The following is a 20,665-nucleotide window of genomic DNA, read 5'->3' on the forward strand; positions in this document are numbered from 1 at the left end:
TTGTAATTTATATCCCCCAGGCATAAAAGGGTTAAATACTTCTAGCCTTAACAGTTTTTTTTAACATACATAATGGATCATGTAAATGTTTGTTAACAAAAGTGCAATAAAACTCTACAAAGGACAGAAATATCAGTCTAAATAAGTTAACATCTGCATCTGTGAATTGGCATCTAATGTCAATTATTCATTTTGATCTAGGCTCATATTGAAAAAGAAAAACCATTGTTGGAAGAAAAAAAAAATTTTTTTAAATTTTTACCAGTTAATTGTTCTTGGGCTTCATCTGCCCCCTCTGCAGTTGTTTCCCCTACTTGACCTTCAACTTCTGATGCTTGTTGTGCTTCAGTTTCTTCTTCTTCATCATCTTTCGCTATATCCACCAAGCTCTCATCCCCAACAACGATCTCCGATTCGGCAATAGAATCCTTAGAAAAAATAAACATAGAATAAGGGTCATAACATGTTTTACCTTTAATATCTTCAATGATATGGTTGAAGTGATAGCGTGGGAAGGACATTGACACCATATATATGCTTGTAAACTGTACATAAGAGCAACCACCATTCAAAAATGAATGTTATTTAGTATGGCTATTTCAATCGGAAAATTGGCACATTTCAGTTACTTTAGTTTTAATGGACAAAAAATAAATACAAAACATCATCCAATTCACTGAAGTTGATGCTTACAAAATCCCCTGCTTAAAACCATAATACACAACTCTGATATATCAAAAAGACTCAGAAGAATTGTAATTTAAAAATAAAGGACCTAAACGAAAATAGAAAACTTGATACAGTAGAACAGTATAATAGTTTCTCACCCTTGGACACTAGATATTTTTCATGTAGAACAGACACTGTTTTCAATTTTTCTGACTATTAGAGATCAACGAAATCTTAGGGAAATAGTCAATAAATTTCTATTTTATGATCACAACCTAAAGAATCACTGGGTCATGTGATCACAGTTAAGATGGGAAGCTGGCATTCCTTTTGAAAAACTAGAAAAATTCATCATCAGTGCAACTCTTTCATTCATTAAAAAAAACAAACACTTGAAAACTTTCTTTCAAGCTGTAATGTAATAAAAAAAAAAGTTATTTATTTAATAGATCTATAAAAAACTATATAAAAATGGTTGAATGTTCTTGATATTTTTTATTAAATATGCAATACAATATTGTGATAGACTCTAATTTCCTCCAAAGCACTCAATGTACTTAAATTTATATATACTTAACGGGTTCGAACCTCATTGTCAGCCATCTTAGTTGTCCTTAGAAACATTAGATTGGCATCACTGGCCTAAATATTGACACATGCATCAATATAATATATATATATAATATATAGATCTATATATTTTTAATTTCAAGCCAATAAAAAATAATAGAGTTTCAATCTAGATCTATGATCTATATAGATCTTATAATAAGGGTATATCTAGATATAGAATAATTTTTAAACATGTTAGATCTAGATCTAGAACTGAATTTCCATTTGATTGGATCTTATTACTTATAGAATATATTAAAATATATAGATTAGATTCTTATTTGAATCTTTTGTGATAAGAAACATTATTCTTTTATGACAAATAAACAATTCGCCTAATAGATCTTGATTAGAATCATTAGATCTATTGTGTCTAGTCATACTTATAGGTGTCTACTGTCTTGTTTTGAGATCTTATCTACTAGAGGAGTCTAGATCTATTTGTAATGGCTTCTTATTTTGACGAACATAACTGTGAACCTCTGGAAGATGGGCAAACTCCTAATCATGCACTACATTTGGCTAGGTTAGGCTTAGGCTAGGTTAGGTAGTAGGTAGCAAATCAAATATTAATAATTAATATCTAATAATAAATAAATAATCTAGTCTAGAATAAGTTCAAGATCTAGACTAGATCTAACAATTTAACAATCAAATTCTAGATTCTAATTGATAAGTGTAAAATGCTGCAAAATAAATAAAAAAATAGATTTAATTGTTTTAATACTAGTCTACATAGAACTAATTATTACATTGTCTAAATAATTATAAATCATTTTAATAGTCAGACACTGAAATCGTTTCATTAAAATCTACTAAACTTATAACTAAACCTATGTGTCTATGTTGATCTAGATTCTAGAATCTAGATAATCATATATAATATTTATATAAGTGTATAATATATATATATATATATATATATATATATATATATATATAAAGTAAAAAAAAGTAGGTGCGGTACTCAGAGATGGATTGTCTAACCTTTAACTTTTAATAAATTAATAATATATATAGGTTAAAATACAAGAAAAGTAATAATTTTTTCCCCACATTCATTCGAAGCACTGTATATATATATATATATATATATATATATATTTATATATATACAGTGCTTTTTTGTAAAAAAAAAGTAGGCGCGGTACTCAGAGATGGATTGTCTAACCTTTAACTTGTAATAAATTAATAATATATATAGGTTAAAATACAAGAAAAGTAATAATTTTTTCCCCACATTCATTCGAAGCTTACTGGTTCGGCGCCAGTTGCTCACCTTTATCCCTTTTCCTGTCGGTGGTAAGGGTTTCGCCAGGCTCAGTATCTGAACCACACATGAAGGCAGGGAGTTGGACTGGTTGTCAGAGGCTATTTGAGACGCATGCCATTGGAAGCATTTTATAGGTTAACAACCTTGTCGAAACCAGAGGATTCTATGGCTTTATTAACTTTTCTAAGGCGCCTACATTTCATAATAGGCATATATGCTGGCAAGTGGCAAGACTAACAAATAGCCATGCTCTGCTGGATGCCAGTGTAGACACCTCTTATTGAACAGCTGCACTGGGTAGGACAACTATCTTGTATGGTGGACAACCAGACATGATCTTTTTTAATGAGTTTAAATCCGCACTGTGTAACATTGGTTTGCCCCCCCCCCCCCCATCCTCCTTCCTGAATGTAGAACTATAAAACTCATCTACTCTGTCATTTTGCCTCTTCTTTTTTATCTTAACTCAGAACAAGGGAATTTGTCCAGAGTACCGTATATGGTGGAGTGAATGCCTAAATAAGATCAACATTGAAAACAGACATTACTTTCTCTATATTATAATCGACAGTTATTAACATTTATTATTGGCAAATCTAGATAAGAAACCTATTCTATAAAGGTATAGTGTCATAGAGAGCTGACCACTTGGCCTTTATGTAGTTAAGTTTTGGTTAAAACAAATACCGGTAGCCTATATTTATAGGCAATAGAAAAATAATCAGTCTAATTATAACTTTTGACATCACTTGAAGGTATAATAGTTGTTGTTTTTTTCTAGTTATGAAACATTTGCGGCATCTTGTTCTCCTCAGATTGTTACTCGACTCAGGACTGGGTGCAGAATGGGACATGGAATATAACAGATTCTTTGGAGGTGAAGGAAGAGCTCCTCCAGCATCAAAGAAAGTTGTAGAAGAACTTGAGACTAAACTTATCTCCCCAACAATAGCTGGTAAAATCAATGTGATTTGTTGTGATCTTGTAAACACTGAACTTATCTCCCATCATTGGCACATTATGTGCACATGTAAAAAAAATATAGACTGTTAGCATGGATTTATTTCTAGCTCGTCAATAGGTATCGTGATGATGATAACAAAGTAATACAGAATAAAATTTCTAGCTTTAAGCTTAATTTTGAAATGGTGTCTAATAAGGATTTTTAGTCTTTTAGTTATGTTATATTGTAAAATGGAAGCACGATGGCTGAGTGGTAAAGCGCTTGGCTTCCAAACCAGGGGTCCCAGATTTGAATCCTCGTGAAGACTGGAATTTTTACTTTCAGGATCTGTAGGGCGGGCACCTATTAGTCCACCCAGCTCTAATGGGTACCTGACATTACTTTGGGAAAAGTGGTGCTGGCCACATGACACCCTCGTTAACCATGGGCCACAGAAACATATTACCTTTACATCATCTGCCACGTAGATCGCAAGGTCTGAAAGGGGGAACTTTAATATATTGTAAATTATCTGCAATTATATGTATTTGTTGCGTTGTATTTTTCTTGCAATAAATCTGGAGACAGTGAGTGAGAGAAAGAGGGGGGCTGTAGAGGAAGTAGTAACAGTTAGTTAAGTAAATGTATTGCCATTTCAAAAAGAGTAGAAAGCAAGCCAGTCTGAACCATGTACTAGTACGCGCACTATAACTAGAGTAGACCTATTTCATTTATACTTCAATTCTTGACCTTCGTCATTAATCAACCAATGAGGCAACCGCAATAAACTGCCAGATTTCTCTGAAGGTCGAAGCCATTAAATTTTCTGACTTAACTATTTCTCTTTTCCATTCTCAGAACGTTGCTGGCAATAAACTACATCACAATGACTTCTGTTTAATTGCTCTTCTCTTTTGTTTTGATTGGGTTGAAACAAAATGGGCTACAATTAAGTTCCATCTTTTGTTTAACCCAATCCTGTTATTTTGTTAGTTTCTTGTATGTACTGCAAATAGAAAGAGGGCCTACTCTAAAACTGACTTAATCAAGCAATTTGTTTTTTAATTTTAAAAAAAGCTTATCTAAGGGAAACAAACACAAAATATAAAAATATCTCAATATGTTAATTGTTATTTAACCTTGGTTAGGCCAATAATAGAATCCTCTGTTTGGGACCCCTCAACTCAAGAAAACATTTTAAAAACTGGAACAGACACAAAATAGAGCAATGAGATTCATAACAAACAAATATTCACAATTGACTAGAGTAACACCTTTAGTAAAATCACTAAATTTAGAAAGCCTTCAGGATAGAAGACTCAAAATTAAAATAGCTTCTTCTTCTTTGTTCTCATTGTTATGTTGGAGCGTTCAGATGACTAGACCAATATATAAGATGAACTGCTCAGTGGTTTCCAAATCAGGGAGCTCTCCATATAGTTTTCTTTCTATTAAAGTAGCAATTATACATAAAATTCTAAACCATAATCTTCAAATACAAAAACAAAATCTAATAAAATACAATACTCAAAAAGACACAAAGATAAAGGTACATTCCTTGTTCCATATGCTAGGACAAATTTGTACAAATGCTCCTTCTTCTCTAGTGCTATTAGAACATGGAATGGGTTGCCTGAGCTAGCCAGAAAAACCAGTGACTTAGCAAACTTTAAGTCATTGGTTTAAATGCATGACACGTAGGACGTAAACATCTTCTTTTTTGAAGTAACGTCTGTATTATATAAGATTTAGATTAGTTATGTTATATTGTGAAATGGAGGCACGATGGCTGAGTAGTAAAGCACTTGGCTTCCAAACCGGGGGTCCCAGATTTGAATCCTGGAATTTTTACTTTCAGGATGTGTAAGGCACCTCTTAGTCCACCCAGCTCTAATGGGTACCTGACATTAGTTGGATTGTGTATATTTCCATTATTGTTTATAGGATTTAGTAGATTCTTTGTCCTTGAATGAACACAACATGTTCTATAATGAGCAAAGCCCAGAAAGTAATCATTGAAGTGAAATTATAAACACTTTAATTCGAAAAATCCTATAAGAATAGTTAAATGTTTGAACCAAAATACTGAAATCACATGAAATAAACTTGTTAAACCTACTGAATTCAATGACTGATTTGTTAAACAGACTGAATTGAATGAAATAATATTCAATATGTGACTATACCAACGACTCTACTTCTGTACTATTTCACAGGTCGATATTTTGAGACATAGCTGATTTTTTTACTGCTAGAAAATCATAGATCAAAAGAAATATCCATGCGTTGAAATACAAATACTTTAATTATATACATCCTAGAAGAAAACTTTAATGTCTGAATCACAATAGTGGATTCACATAAAATAGATTTAAATCCAAATAGTATCATTAAAAAATAAACAGCCTGAATAGAACAATACAGAAAATACAAAAAACATGCATATATGTAACCATGCCGACCAAGTACTTGGTCCGGGAGGGTTACATATATGCATGTTTTTCGTATTTTCTATACAGTCGTTTACCCCTGCAGCAGTAAATCTTTGTTTTCTGAATAGAACAAACGGAACATTCCATTGCAGTATCCTTGCATCTACTTCTATATTATTACACAAGTCTGATATGTATGCTTTATATTTCGAGAATGGAATGTGATGTAACAAATTCATTTTTTTTTCCTTCTTTTTGCATTGCTAGAAGATACTAGTGACATCATTCTAGTGACATCATTCTAGTGACATCATTCTAGTGACATCATTCTAGTGACATCATTCTAGTGACATCATTCTAGTGACATCATTCTAGTGACATCATTCTAGTGACATCATTCTAGTGACATCATTCTAGTGACATCATTCTAGTGACATCATTCTAGTGACATCATTCTAGTGACATCATTCTAGTGACATCATTCTAGTGACATCATTCTAGTGACATCATTCTAGTGACATCATTCTAGTGACATCATTCTAGTGACATCATTCTAGTGACATCATTCTAGTGACATCATTCTAGTGACATCATTCTAGTGACATCATTCTAGTGACATCATTCTAGTGACATCATTCTAGTGACATCATTCTAGTGACATCATTCTAGTGACATCATTCTAGTGACATCATTCTAGTGACATCATTCTAGTGACATCATTCTAGTGACATCATTCTAGTGACATCATTCTAGTGACATCATTCTAGTGACATCATTCTAGTGACATCATTCTAGTGACATCATTCCAGTTGCCTTTTTTGTGGTAAATAAGTTAAAGCTTCTGTCACAAAGCAGTTCCTGCTTGTGAAAGTATTAAATTCAAGAACTGTGTCTTTATATAGCTACTGTTTGTTAGTTCTTATTGTTTTTTAATTACCTTTTAATACACTTTTTTTTTTTCACTAGCTCTAGGTAAAAAGTGTTCTATTTGTTTGATGGAGTTTGATGAAGAAGATGAAACTAAAATTTTACCTTGCAAGCATCAGTTTCATAGTGCTTGTATTTTACCGTGGTTAGGAAAGGTACATTTATCATATAATTCTAGTCATTTTGAAAAGAGTTTACCTATTTCAATTTAGAAACACATGAGTTGTGTGAAAGAAAAAAAAGTTAATACCACTGTTGTCATTTTTTGAAAGCTCAGGTTAATTCATGGGCTTAGCCGGGTAGTGTATGTGTGTGTTCAAATATAACTGCCAAAGTCCATGATTTTAGCTAGGGATTTTTATGTTCACTACCCCTCCCCCCAAACCAAAAAAAAAAACAAAGCGAATTTCATAATTTTAGCCCCCCATCCCATTTAAAGTCACTTCTTTCCAATAATATTGTAAATCTACCAGAAATTCAAGCAACAATTGTAAAATGTTTTGTAAAATGTTTTTTACATGTTTCGGATGTTCCTTCAGAGTTGAAGATAATTACTTCCTAGTCCAAACCTCCCGCAGGACGACGGGGGATGGGAGCGGGCAGGGTTTGAACCCTCGACCATCGATAAATGTGAATGACAGTCCAGCGCGCAAACCGCACGACCAGGCAGCCATCCAATTTGAGAAAAACCAAAGCAAATGTCATTCAATTCTAGATTCAGGACCCCCTCCCCCCTATAAAAAAAAAACTAAATCAAAACTATAGTTACCACATGGGTGTTGCAGTGGGGTACAGCCCTTCCCCCCCCCCCCACCCACCCCCACCCCAAAAAAAAAAGGAAATATTTCAAACTTTCATCTTTCTTTCTATCAGTTGCTGCACTCCATTAAAAAAAGTAAATATATGAGTATTCAAGTCACAGACTTAAAAAAATATAGGTAAAACAACAGTCTTTAGAGGTTTAAGTTTACCTGCCCCAAATAAAACATTGCCCACATTGATCTGTTTTATACCAAGTCCCTGGTCTCCATTAGTAAAGTGAAGTGATAAGAAGATTTGATATTTGGCCTGTGAGTTTTGTTAGCACAATAACAGCATGTTGCGCTGTAGAAAACTCAGAAAATGCATTTTGAAAGCTCAGAATACAGGAAGTAATGCTAGCCACTGGGGAACCCTTAGCACTCCCCCTTAGCTAGCAAGGGGATGGTATCTACTGTCATTCACACCAGAAAGAACCTATTCTAGAGAACATGAGACGAAAAAAAAAAAGAAAAAACTATCTGTGAAGTTGTATACATACGAGGAAAATGGAAACAAAAATACCCTTCAGCCAAACCCACCTGAGAAAAAATCCTTGCTACGCCCAAGGTTGATAAATTTTTTTATAATTTAAAATATAAACATTGATTAGAACATTTAAAGAATGAGTTTGAGAAAAAAAAATGTCCCCTGAATTGCGAGTCCAGTCTTATTAGTAATCTAGTACATTGTGCCAATTAAATTAAAAGTTCATCATTTGCATGTGAATTACTGTCTTTTGATTGGATGCTTTGAATTGCAGGTTAACTCTTGCCCCATGTGCCGTCATGAATTACCTACAGATGATCCACAGTATGAAGAATATAAGAAACATAAGGTAAGTTTCACTTATCACTTTATATTTTCATTCTATAACAGACATCCATTTCTCAAGTGTATGTGTCACTCTTTAATGATATGGTCACTCTGTGGGAGCATACTTTGCCCGGTTCCGCACGAACTTTGACGCCTGATGCCGTCACTGTGGAGAGAGCGTTGCACGTCCTGTATGAGTGTCCCCAGCTCCGTGAGCTAAGGGGGGGGACCTGTCTGAGCAGTCACTTTGACTTGTATGGTAGCTACGAGGCACTACGCCGAACAGCTAAGTTTCTTGCCAGAGTACTACGGGAGGAGTAGTCCTTCCTGCTCTGTTTTTTCAATAGGAGTTCATCTCTAAGGTCACTCTGTGGAGGTATATAAATTTAACTCTTTCTCTCCTAATCGACAATACTCTAATTGGTTGTTGTTTTTTCTCCCTCTTTTCCTTCCCAAATCGTTTTGAAGTGCTTAAAATTTAATCTAGGATAGTTTCCCTTTGTAAAACATCCAGATTTTTTTTTCTCTTTATAATGTGTTTTTACCAAAGATGATTTTGGGGTTTAAATAGTTTCTAATTTCTTTAGTTTGGTATTCCAGATAGTAGTGACAGATGAGATAATGGGCTAAGAACAATTATTTTTGTGTGTTTTAATCAATGATATATAGTTATTGTATCTTATTTATAACAGAGGTTACTTAAAAAAAAAAGAAGTCCTACGCATTTCATGTGATTGCTGCCTGGCTGTGTGGTTTGCACACTAGACTGTCGTTCGAGTTTATCGATGGTTCCTGGTTCAAACCCTGCCCGCTCCCATCCCCCGTCGTCCTGCAGGAGGTTTGGACTAGGAAGTAACTTCAACTCTGAAGTAAACATCCGAATTATGTAAAACATTTTACAAACATGTGTCAATCTAGTCATGCATGTTAATCAATGACTTAAACTAAGTCATTGTTTTCCTGGCTGATTCAGGCAACCCATTCCATTCTCTAAATGCATTAGGGAAGAAGGAGCACTTGTACGAATTTGTTCTGGAATAAGAAATGTGCCTCTATCTTGTGTCTTTCTGAGTATTTCATTAGGTTTTGTGAAAATATGGATAACTATCATAAAAACATTAATATTGAAGATGCTCTCCCCCTTTGGTCCAAAAGGGCTCTCAATTGTTACTGATTCTCACCAAACTTCAATTTTCTTGTTGTTGATCAGATTTTTTTTTGATTTTTTTGCCGGAGCATTTTGTGTGTGTATGGGAGCGGAGGCAGATATCATCAAAATCCAAGACTTCAGGTGTTGATTTAGGGTCCAAAATGCCTTTTTTTTTGTTGTCAGAATTTTTCTCATGATCCAATGACCAAAAACAATATTAAGATCGAAAGCATGCATCCTTGTCTTACTGTTATTGCTGGTCATTGACTTGTAGCACCATACTGCTGGTAGACAACTGAACCGTTGTAGGTGTAATATATCTTTACTAATAAAACTTGAAATATCTTGAGTAACTTCCTTGTGAACAATGCTAAACATAACTTTATTTTATAATATAGACAAAATCTAGTTGATATGAGATTAAATAAATCTATTAGACTTCAGTTATAATATTTTTTGACAAAATCTAACTCACAAACTTTCAGTCTAATGTTTTGAAGACGTCTGTCCTAAGACCAAATGACAACAGTGACACCTATGTTGCATCATTCATAACTAATCGCTAACTTCTCCCACTGTCACCACCATAGAAACACACACTCTCCATAACACTCACCCCTGTTTTTTTTACCTGATTTGGATTGTTAAGTCTGCTGTTGTGTATCACTAGGCAAAATGAGCCTTCACATGTTAGATAATGTTGGGGGACTTTGATGGAACTCCATAATAGTTTGTCACTTTCCGATGCTTTTGGAGGCTTTCTCAAAATCCACAAAGGTCTTGTACAATGGGGCCTGCCCCTTGATAGATTGCTCTATGGCGATTGTAATTGTAGAAATATGGTGTAATGACACAAGATGCGTAGAAGTTGATGTGAATCGGGTTTTTCCTAAGTAATGTGACGAGTAAGAACAGAGTAGGATGATGAACAAGAAGAATAACGGACAAGACACCTAAGAGGACGACGCTAGGCTAGCGACGACAGAGGACTGTGCCCTTTTTATTGTTTATTAAATTGTTGAAGTTATCAGCCTGCGTTATTAAGTATATTCTTGATTCATTCTGTTGTTGTGTCATATGGACTCGCATGCACCAGTAACATATATATACTCATCAACAAAATAGACCATCAACAGATGTGGCGACCCACGACGGCCAGGGCGTCATTTTGATCTACAATCTAGTTAACTTCGTGTTCTGGATATATCTATCTACAATTCTACACTTGGCGAAGTACACTGGAGAAGTACTGGATTAACATTCGTTTATTTCTACTAGATCTACCCTACGTCTGTGCTAATTATCTGGACTGCAGCTGGATTTTGGCATCTTTGTTCCAGTGGATCTAGACTTTCTATTAGAGAAAATTCGAAACCGTTACCAGCGTCTAGCTTTGTCAGCCAGGTTAGATATTTTTAGATTGAACCTGGATCTATATATAGATCTATATTGAGTATATCTATTGTGTCTGAATCCAGAACTATTTCGTCCGTTGAAGTGATTTAGGGCAGTCCGTCGTCAGTATACCTCTATCTAAATATATATACCTCAAGACTACTCAAGAGTGAAGATACCTCATTTTGTCAGGTTTATCTGTTTATTGTGAGTACGGGAAGTCACCTGAGTCTACATATCTAGTATCTACAAGCTGACCGTTGGAGTCACCTTGTCAGGTTTGTTTTTCAAGCTATTAATTGACTGTTGCAGTGTTGCTGAGCTTACAATCTAATCTACACACGAGTGATGGTATACCCTACTACCACACTGCGTGACCATCTAATCAACTTGTAAAGTTGACTAATTTATATTCATCAAAAGAGAGAGTTGGACTTAGTCATTTTTTTTTACCTCTCTTGAGACAGCACCACCAGCTTGTCTCAGTATTGACTTATGTTCCTGACCTGAAGACAGAAGCCAGCACCAACAGATCATCAAGTGGAACCGGAACCTTGGAACCCTACCAGAGGACTTTATCTGAGAACCGTACCATACTGTGGCAGCAACAGGAGAGATTGGCCTAACTCAGTACTGCCTGTCGAGTAGCCATTGTGGGAGCACACCTTGCCTTGCCTAAGACAAAGACAGTGGGGAACTTGTGTGGAACTGACCGTTGTAGCTCCGTGGACTGAACAAAGGGGATCTAACTAAAGATAAGTTTATTTTTTCTCTCCATTATTATTAAATTAAGTCTATTAGGGACAGTAGATCTTTGTTAAGAGCAGGTTGCCTGATAAGGGCGTCATTATAGGACACATTAGAAAGTGGACCTGCTCCATTTAATAAAGTCTCGATGATTGTTTAGATTGTCTTGTTTTGTTCGTATCCACGTACATTTTATTTTTTTAGAAGTCAAGTGAAGTTATCTTTATTTGTCTCTTTCAGTGTATACTTCCTCTAAAAAGTCTCATCTCATTAGAATAGATTTATTTTTTTTGTGTCTTATTACGTTTATTTTACATTATTCTTATTATATATTAGTAATTTTATCTTAAGTAGATAAGGTAAGCCACGTTTAATCTAGATTATAAATTCTAGATTGTTTCCAGGTATTAACTAAATTGTTATACCTATGAGAGCCTTAGATCTATTTTATCCTGAGGACAACTGAGTCTAAGGAGTAATTATTTATATATAGATCTTTTGTCCCGATTAATCGGTTGACATTATTTTATAGATGTGTTTAAACACAGTCTAATTGGTCAGAATAAAATTTTTTGTCAGTATCACTGGATTGTGATTTACTGTTGGAGGTATAATATTGATTTATCTATTTGAAGTTGTATTGAATCTAGACTAGTGACTAGAATAGTCCTAGGGGTATTTATTGGCAAGAAGTAAGTCCATTGAATTAAGTATTGAGGTATTGATATTTGTTTGTGTGGTCTAAAGTAAGTCCACTGAATTAAGGTGATATAAAATTTTGAGTTGTATTCAAGTATTGTGGCTGTGAGTAAGTCCACTGAGGTAATATTTGTTAATATAACATTGAGCAAAGGTATTTAAATATATATATATTACAAGAAGTATTTGAAAGTGAGTTTTTGTGAAAACTAAATTGTGATATTTAGGCCAATAGGGAGGCCATATCAAAACTATATTGAGACATTGTTTAAAATAAAATAAGCATAATGGCAACAGCTCCAAACTTTGATTATGATTATATGGAGACTTTTCGCCAGCAAATTATTGCTGAGGCTAAACAGCTAGAACTTAAAGGGAAGGACCTAACTAGCTATGTGTAGCAAATGGTGACAATAGAGAGAGATAGAATAGATAAAGAAAGAAGAGAAGAAACAGAGCGTAGAGAGAAAGAAAAGGATAGGGAAGCACAATTAATAAAAGAAGAAGCAGATAGGAAATTACAATATGATCTTGAGAAATTGAGAATTGAAGCTGAACAAAATAAACAAAAAGTTAATAGCACTAATACTAATGATAGATCTAATACTAATACTACCAATGCCCCAGACAATCACATTGAAACCAATAATTGTAATAATCACACAAACAACACTAATATTTCAAGTGATAACAACCATTGGTTGAGGAAAAAACTACAACCCTTTCAGGAGGCTAGAGATTGCATTTCAGACTACCTAAAGAGATATGAAATTAAAATGGTTAATTGCAATATAAGGGAGGAAGAGTGGTCTCAAATTTTGTTAGACTTTGTACAAGGGCAAGCTCTTACAATTTGTCAAAACCATAATCATACTGTACAAAATAGCTACCAAATTTTAAAAAAGGAATTGCTGAATGCATATGGACACAATGCCAGCACATTCAGAAAAAAATATTTTGAAAACACACCTTCCAATCAGACAGAACCACAAACCACTATAAATTTGGAAAAAGACTATTTTAATAAATGGCTGGGATTTGAGAAGATTGACAGTACCTTTGAGGGATTAAAAAATTTTATATTACTTGATAATTTTGTAGCTAAGTGTGACCCGCAATTACAATCATTTATCAAAGAAAGGAATCCCAAAGTTTTGGATGATGTTACTGAGATAATAAGAACATATAAAAATGCCTATCCCAACAACCTTTTTTCATGTAAAGATAAAAAGAATATTGATCTAGTGGGATATACACAGGAAAACAATGAAAGAAGTAGAAATAGAAGTAGGGATAGCCAACATTTTAGATATAGCAATAGTAGAGATAGGTCAAACAACAGGGATGTTACATGTTATAGATGTGGGAAAAAAGGACATATGGCTATGAGATGCAGGGGAACACAAAACAGGTCAAACAGTAGGAATAATTATAATAGATCAAGTAGTACACATAATTACAATAGGACAGATAGTAGAAATAATTACAGAGCAGACAGTAGGAATAGGTACAGCAATTACAACAACAATTACAATAATAACACATACAATAGGAGTAAAAGCAGGGAATATAAAAATAGAGATTCTGACAGAGTGTTTTTTGTTAGGGAAAATAAAAACAATTTTGCTTTCTACCCAGCTTTTATTAACAATGTTCCAATAAAGGCAATCCGAGATAGTGGCTGTAACACACTCGTGGTTCGGGCTGATCTCATTGAGGCGCAATATTATAGGGGATATACAAGGAAAGTGGAGTTGGCAGATGGCAGTATAAAGGAATTTAAAGTATTTAAAGTGTTTATTGAGACACCTTTTTACACTGGCCATTGTGAGGGAGTAGCCATGCCTAACATGAGACATGATATGTTAATTGGAAACTTAACAGGTTTGAAGGAATGTTCAAGACAGGAAATTGAAGCATGGGAAAAGAAATATGAAAGGTTACAGCAGAATAGGAATACTGAAACAGATAATTACATTAGTAATATGGTAATAACCAGATCTAAGAACAAGCCAAAACAAGAAACTCAGGAACTTATTGATATGAATGATGAAATAGTTAATGGTGAAGAAGATAAAGAGAAAGAGGTTGAAATACAAGGTCAAAAACAAGACGAAACGCAAGCAGAAAAACAGAAAGATGAGAACTTAAATGAAAAAAGAAAATTAAGAACATTGGAGGTAGGAGACAAGGTATTACTTTTGGTAATTGACTTAAAAAACAAATTAGGAAAACAGTGGAAGGGTCCATTTGTTGTTACAAATAAAACAAGTGAAGTAAACTATAAGATTAATATGAATGGAAAAATAAAAACATATCATATAAATAATTTGAAGTTATACAATGAGAGAAATGAAAATCAATTTCAAAATTTGGATACAGAAGTAAACAATGAAAATCAAACTCAAAAGTTAGATACAGAAACTGTGGAAAATGAAAATCAAGTAGATGAATGTTTAATTGTTTTAATCAATGAGGAAACTAATGAAAATGATATTAAAAATATTCCTATACTAGAAACTAAAGATAACCAAACATGGGAAAAACTGAATTTAGAAAATTTATCTCCAGAAAAAACAAAAGACATAATAAATGTAATCAGTGATTTTAAAGAAATTTTTTCCAGTTTGCCAGGAAAAACAAATATCATAAAGCATGACATAAAGTTAACTAGTGACAAACCTATTTTCATGAAGCCTTATAGGATTCCATTACACTTACAGGGAAAAGTTAAAGATGAAATAGACAACTTATTAAAACTAGGAATAATAGAACCATCCAATTCAGCTTATGCTTCACCAATAGTTATAGCAAAGAAAAAGAATGGGGATATAAGGTTATGCATAGATTATAGACAGTTAAATAAGATAACTGAATTTGATCCTTACCCTTTGCCTAACATTGATGACATATTACACAAATTGTCCAATGCTAAAGTATTTACAAAATTGGATCTGACAAAAGGATATTGGCAAATTCCTTTAACCAATAGAGCTAAACCTTATACTGCATTTATCACTCCTTATGGAATATTCTAATGGAACTTTATGAGCTTTGGGCTTATAAATGCTCCAGCTACCTTTAATAGGATGATGATGTCGGTTATAGGTCATAGAAAAAATGTAATCTGTTACTTAGATGATATATGCATTTTTCATGAGGATTGGAAAGAACATTTAAAAGGAATTAGGGAGATTTTTGAGTTAATTAAACAAAATGGTCTAACAGTTCAAGCAGAAAAGGTAGAGATAGGCTTAGAAGAAATCACATTTTTAGGACATAGAGTTAAAAATAATACTATCAGTCCCATTGAAGATAATGTAAAGAAGATATTAGAAATAGAAATACCAACAACACAAAAACAGATTAAATCAATACTAGGGATGATAAACTATTATAGAAAATACATACCAAATTTAGCAGAGATAGTTGATCCATTAAACCAGTTATTAAAGAAAGGACAGCCTAGAAAAGTGACTTGTAATAGAAAGTGTGTAGAAGCTATAGAGAAAGTTAAGCATATTTTTTCTACAAATTTGATATTGAGATTACCGGATGTTTCTAAAATATTCTATGTCACTACTGATGCTTCTGGTAGTGCTATAGGAGGTTGTTTGATGCAACAGTATGATAAATTACACCCAATAATTTATGTAAGTAGGAAATTATCTGATACTGAGAAGAGATACAGTATCATAGAGAAGGAGGCTTTAGCTGTTGTTTGGGTTGTAACTAAGTTGGAAAGCTATTTACTGGGAAACAAATTCATATTGTTGTCTGATCACAGGCCTCTTAAGTTTATGCAAGAAAAAAGTATTAAAAATGGTAGATTATACAGGTGGTTTCTAATTTTACAAGAATATAATTTTCAATTGGAGGCTATTAGGGGAGAAATTAATATTGTAGCTGACATGTTGTCAAGAGTTACAGTGAGATAAACTGTTGTAAATAATGATTATTCATTTTGATTTGTTTATGCATGTATATATATGTATATGTTCTAGTCAATGGGTATGAATAAGTTGTTTATATATGGACTATATATATTTTATTTCCTTTAAAGGAAGATAACTCAGTAAAATATAAATTGGGAATTTTATTAAATCAAGGGAGATAATTATAAAATTTCAATAATTGAAGTCAAAGGTGTAAATTAAAGTAAGTATGATCATCTACAGTCATTATTTTTTTATATAATCATTATCATCCATTAGTAAAAGGCTAGGTCAGTTTGGAAATGGTAAGTGGAGAGAAAATATACTTATTGGTACCCAACAAAAAAGTTAGGTAGAATAATTTGGAAAGTTGTTTTGACACAAATATTACATTTTGTCTGACAGGAGGGGTTTGGTGTGATATGAGGCAACCACCAACGTACATACAGCCAATGACAGTATTTACTCTGAAAAACTCTGATTTATGCCTATGGAGTCAGCAAAGGCATCTTCGTATGTGGACTATATACATGTGTATTTACTCTGAAAAACTGTTTTATGTCTGTGGAATCGACAAAGGCATCATCGTATGGGGACTGTATACATGTCTTGATGGACTTAGTACTATTGGTTGGTGAAACTATTACACTGTACTATACTATTTTATCGTCAATGAGTGATGATTAGAACACCGCATACCAGATATTTTCTTACTAATAACTGTATTGGAACTGTATTGTTTTCTTGGTGTCAACATTCAACTACAGTGTGAACTTTGTGACATAGGAACATGGACAATTTCACCAGGGAACTGATGAAGATGGGAAACATGATGATGTCCATCAAGATCAAGATATATGTTTGTTTTGTCTTTCCCCAAAATTTTGGCCATATATATTGTACAGACATGACAGTAGGGATAGTGTTTTAGACTGAAAAAAAAAAAAATTGACAAAATTTTTTTTTTTTGATAAAGGGGGGAGGAAATATGTAATGACACAAGATGCGTAGAAGTTGATGTGAATCGGGTTTTTCCTAAGTAATGTGACGAGTAAGAACAGAGTAGGATAATGAACAAGAAGAATAACGGACAAGACGCCTAAGAGGACGACGCTAGGCTAGCGACGACAGAGGACTGTGCCCTTTTTATTGTTTATTAAATTGTTGAAGTTATCAGCCTGCGTTATTAAGTATATTCTTGATTCATTCTGTTGTTGTGTCATATGGACTCGCATGCACCAGTAACATATATATACTCATCAACAAAATAGACCATCAACAATGGTCAGTGCATTTGTCCTCTCAGAAACCAGCCTGTTCTGGTCATAAAACTAAAGAGCTTAAATTCCTGCTGTTGCAAAAATTCGTAACTTGTTTAGAACAAGATGAAGAGTTTGTTATTTTGAACTCTCAGCAGCCCAGAAATGTCGACAGACATAGCAGCTAATGGGGTATTGTGACATGACCTTGTTTATTTTGTATATTGTATGTCTTTATTTTGGTTCTGGAATACTGCCTCCACATTTCCCCATATAACTTTCTCCTCTTTTTTTACTCTTATGCCATCTTTAGAATATAAGCCGCATCTCGAAAATCATATTATAAAAAAGTAGCAGATAAATTAACTGAATTATGAAAGTCCCATGTAGCAGTACAGCATGCATTATCCTTCTCAAAATGAAAAAAAAATAAAACAGATGCATTAACTCAATTGAGACCATTCGTTATAGAATGCCTCAACACTGACCTGCAATGTCACTACCTGTGGGCAGTTTAGAGACCAATAGCTCGTTGCTACGTTGTACAGACTTGTGACATAGCAACGAGCTACTGTTTTAAACTGTTCACAGGTTGTGACGTTGCAGGTCCAGGTCAGTGTTCGGGCCTCTATAAGAATTGGTCTTGACTCAATCCACATTCTGTAAAGGGTTTAACTTTTCTGTAGAAGTGTAAGTGTAACCCATCCACTAATTAAGCCATGCCGGGTACCTATTATTTTACAAAAATGTGCAGTGCTAGTCAGTATTTTGCCATGATTTTTCTCACAAGTTTTTAGATATTATCAATGTTGAAATTAGCCCTCTGGTAATCTTATAATAATTATTTCCTGTGGCATTGATTTAAATATACCCGGTACTATTTACCCGGCATCAAATTTAACTCTTTCTCTACTAATTGACAATACCATTGTTGATTTGACCTCATTAAATTAAATATTGTTTAATTTAATAAACTTTACTTTGTGTATTTAAAAAGATCATGCATTCCCCTTTAATTCTATACCAACTAAAACGCTTTCTGATAACAAACAAAAAAAGTTATTAAAGCTTAATCATAACAAGGGAGTGAAATAGTATTGAGCAAAATAAAATTACGGAGAGAAAGAGTTAAGTTTTGTAAAAAAAAATTTTTTTAATTTTACTTATCTGTGTGGCATTTTACGTCTCGAGAGACGATCTTTTCCGTTTGCAACTTCTTGTGTGACTAAAGAGGCCAATCCTTGATACACAGCTGCGATCGCAGGTTGGGCATATGTAATCACCAGGCACCGTTGCATTTTCACCCTTCTTTCTGCTTGTGTTGCGTATGACATCTGCAATTCGTGACCCTTCCTTTATGCTCTCTCTCCATGTGGATCTATCCAGTGCCACCTCTTCCCAGCTGCTAGTATCGATTTTGAAGAGCTTCATGTCGCGTTTGCATACATCCGTATAACGTAAAAGTGGGCGACCAGCGGCTCTCCTGCCTTCAATTAGATCGCCATTCAGAATGTCCTGTGGAAGTCGACCTATTAGCATTCTACGAACATGGCCAAGTGAGCCAAGGCGCCTGCTGCTTCGTAGCACTTCCTCATTGGTTATCTATCTTGCCACCTTATTTTAAAGATCCGCCTTAGGCATCGGAGGTGGAAGACATTCAGCTTTTTTCCCTTATTTTTTTACTTGTAGGCACGTGCAAAACAGAGAGAACATGAATTGACCAGTCTACATGATTCCATGTTTGGGTGACCTGCAGAGTTTTGATGAAATCTTCTTCAGTCAGATTGTTGTACTGCGTGTGGAAATGATTACATCTATTAACATTACATTGTCTTATATATCACTAGCAGGTTACACACTTTTTGTCCATTAAATAGCCCCTAAGTGTAAAAATGAATGAGTGAGTCTGTGAGCTAGAGTTTTGAATAACCTTTATTGTGGATTAGCCAGTATAAATGAGGTAACCTGATTAACAAAATGGAATTTAGCTATTGAAACCTTCAGGTGGTGTGAAGGAATCAAAGTGATCCAAGTAGTTATTCAGTCATGTTGATCTGTATTCTTTTTATCTAGGGTAGATGCCCTTGAAAATGCCTTACATCACACAGCTTCATGTACTTATTTGGAGGGTGTACTTAGTAGTTTTAACATTTTTAAAACAGAAAGACAGAAGTCTAGCATGTATTATGCTGCATTAAGCTGTTAAGCAATAAGCATTTTATTGACCTGTCAGAGTTATGTTAGTAGCATTTTTTTTACCTTTCAGAGTTATTGTTAATGTGCAGAAATAAATACCCTGGTAATAAAATATTACATGTAATTGTCATTTCATCCTTTACAACTTTTTTAGTGAAGTTTGAAATTTATTTTTTCATTCACTAACCCCAAACAATGAAGATCTCAATAAATGTGTATATTTATAGTCATAAAATAATGCTAAAATTTTTGCTTTAATTATCTATCATTGATAGTGGATAGTTCTATTAGGAGAATTTCAATTGCATCACTATTGTTTTGGAAAAATTGATATAGGTGGTCTATACACATGAAGCTATCTAATAGCACTTCATGTGTGGCAGATTTGTTAGCAAAAAAATTTCAACTTTACAGGATGTTGTACAGTACCGGGTGTATTTAAACATAACATACAATCAGCAGTACCGTAAAGCTGGCCACTATTACCTTTCCATTTCAATTACCATAGCCTGATATGTTATATATCATGAATCATTTGTTAACCTACTTGTAAAAAAAAAAAAAAAATTTCTCAATCATTACAGCTATTTTTATTTGTAGCATGGTTCAATTTATTAGATGTGGAGAGGAATAATGTAAACCTTTTTGTCATTCTTGAATAGGTGGAATACTAGCACTGATACTCAGGGCAATTACCCTGGTACAAATAGTGCTATAGTAGTAGCACTTAATGCTGTAATATCAGATTATTACCTTTTTAAGTTTATTACTTTCATTTTCAAAATAAGCCATTCTTATAAAAATAATACTTGTG

The 20,665-nt window shown here is 33.8% G+C and overlaps 2 protein-coding genes across 3 annotated transcripts in view; one reads left to right on the forward strand and one right to left on the reverse strand.

Moving 5' to 3' along the window:
• LOC106053203 (coiled-coil domain-containing protein 96-like) overlaps positions 1-1,364 on the reverse strand; it is a 46,287-nt gene extending 44,923 nt beyond the window's left edge. For both annotated transcript variants that reach the window (XM_056021767.1, XM_056021766.1), the window contains exons 1-2: positions 1,258-1,364; positions 263-428 (exon numbers count right to left, since the gene is read on the reverse strand). In XM_056021767.1, the coding sequence (XP_055877742.1) occupies positions 263-428; positions 1,258-1,293 (202 nt within the window). In that variant the 5' untranslated portion in view covers positions 1,294-1,364. The remainder of the gene's footprint in view (positions 1-262; positions 429-1,257) is intronic.
• Positions 1,365-1,602: 238 nt separating this feature from the next.
• Positions 1,603-20,491, forward strand: LOC106053194 (E3 ubiquitin-protein ligase RNF181-like). The gene is made up of 5 exons (XM_013208694.2): positions 1,603-1,807; positions 3,370-3,509; positions 6,896-7,011; positions 8,418-8,492; positions 19,345-20,491. The coding sequence occupies exons 1-5, from the start codon at positions 1,728-1,730 to the stop codon at positions 19,402-19,404; spliced, it is 471 nt and encodes a 156-aa protein (XP_013064148.2). The 5' UTR covers positions 1,603-1,727; the 3' UTR covers positions 19,405-20,491.
• Positions 20,492-20,665: the final 174 nt, after the last annotated feature.

Source organism: Biomphalaria glabrata, chromosome 2, assembly GCF_947242115.1.
Source record: "Biomphalaria glabrata chromosome 2, xgBioGlab47.1, whole genome shotgun sequence".
NCBI lineage: Eukaryota > Metazoa > Mollusca > Gastropoda > Planorbidae > Biomphalaria > Biomphalaria glabrata.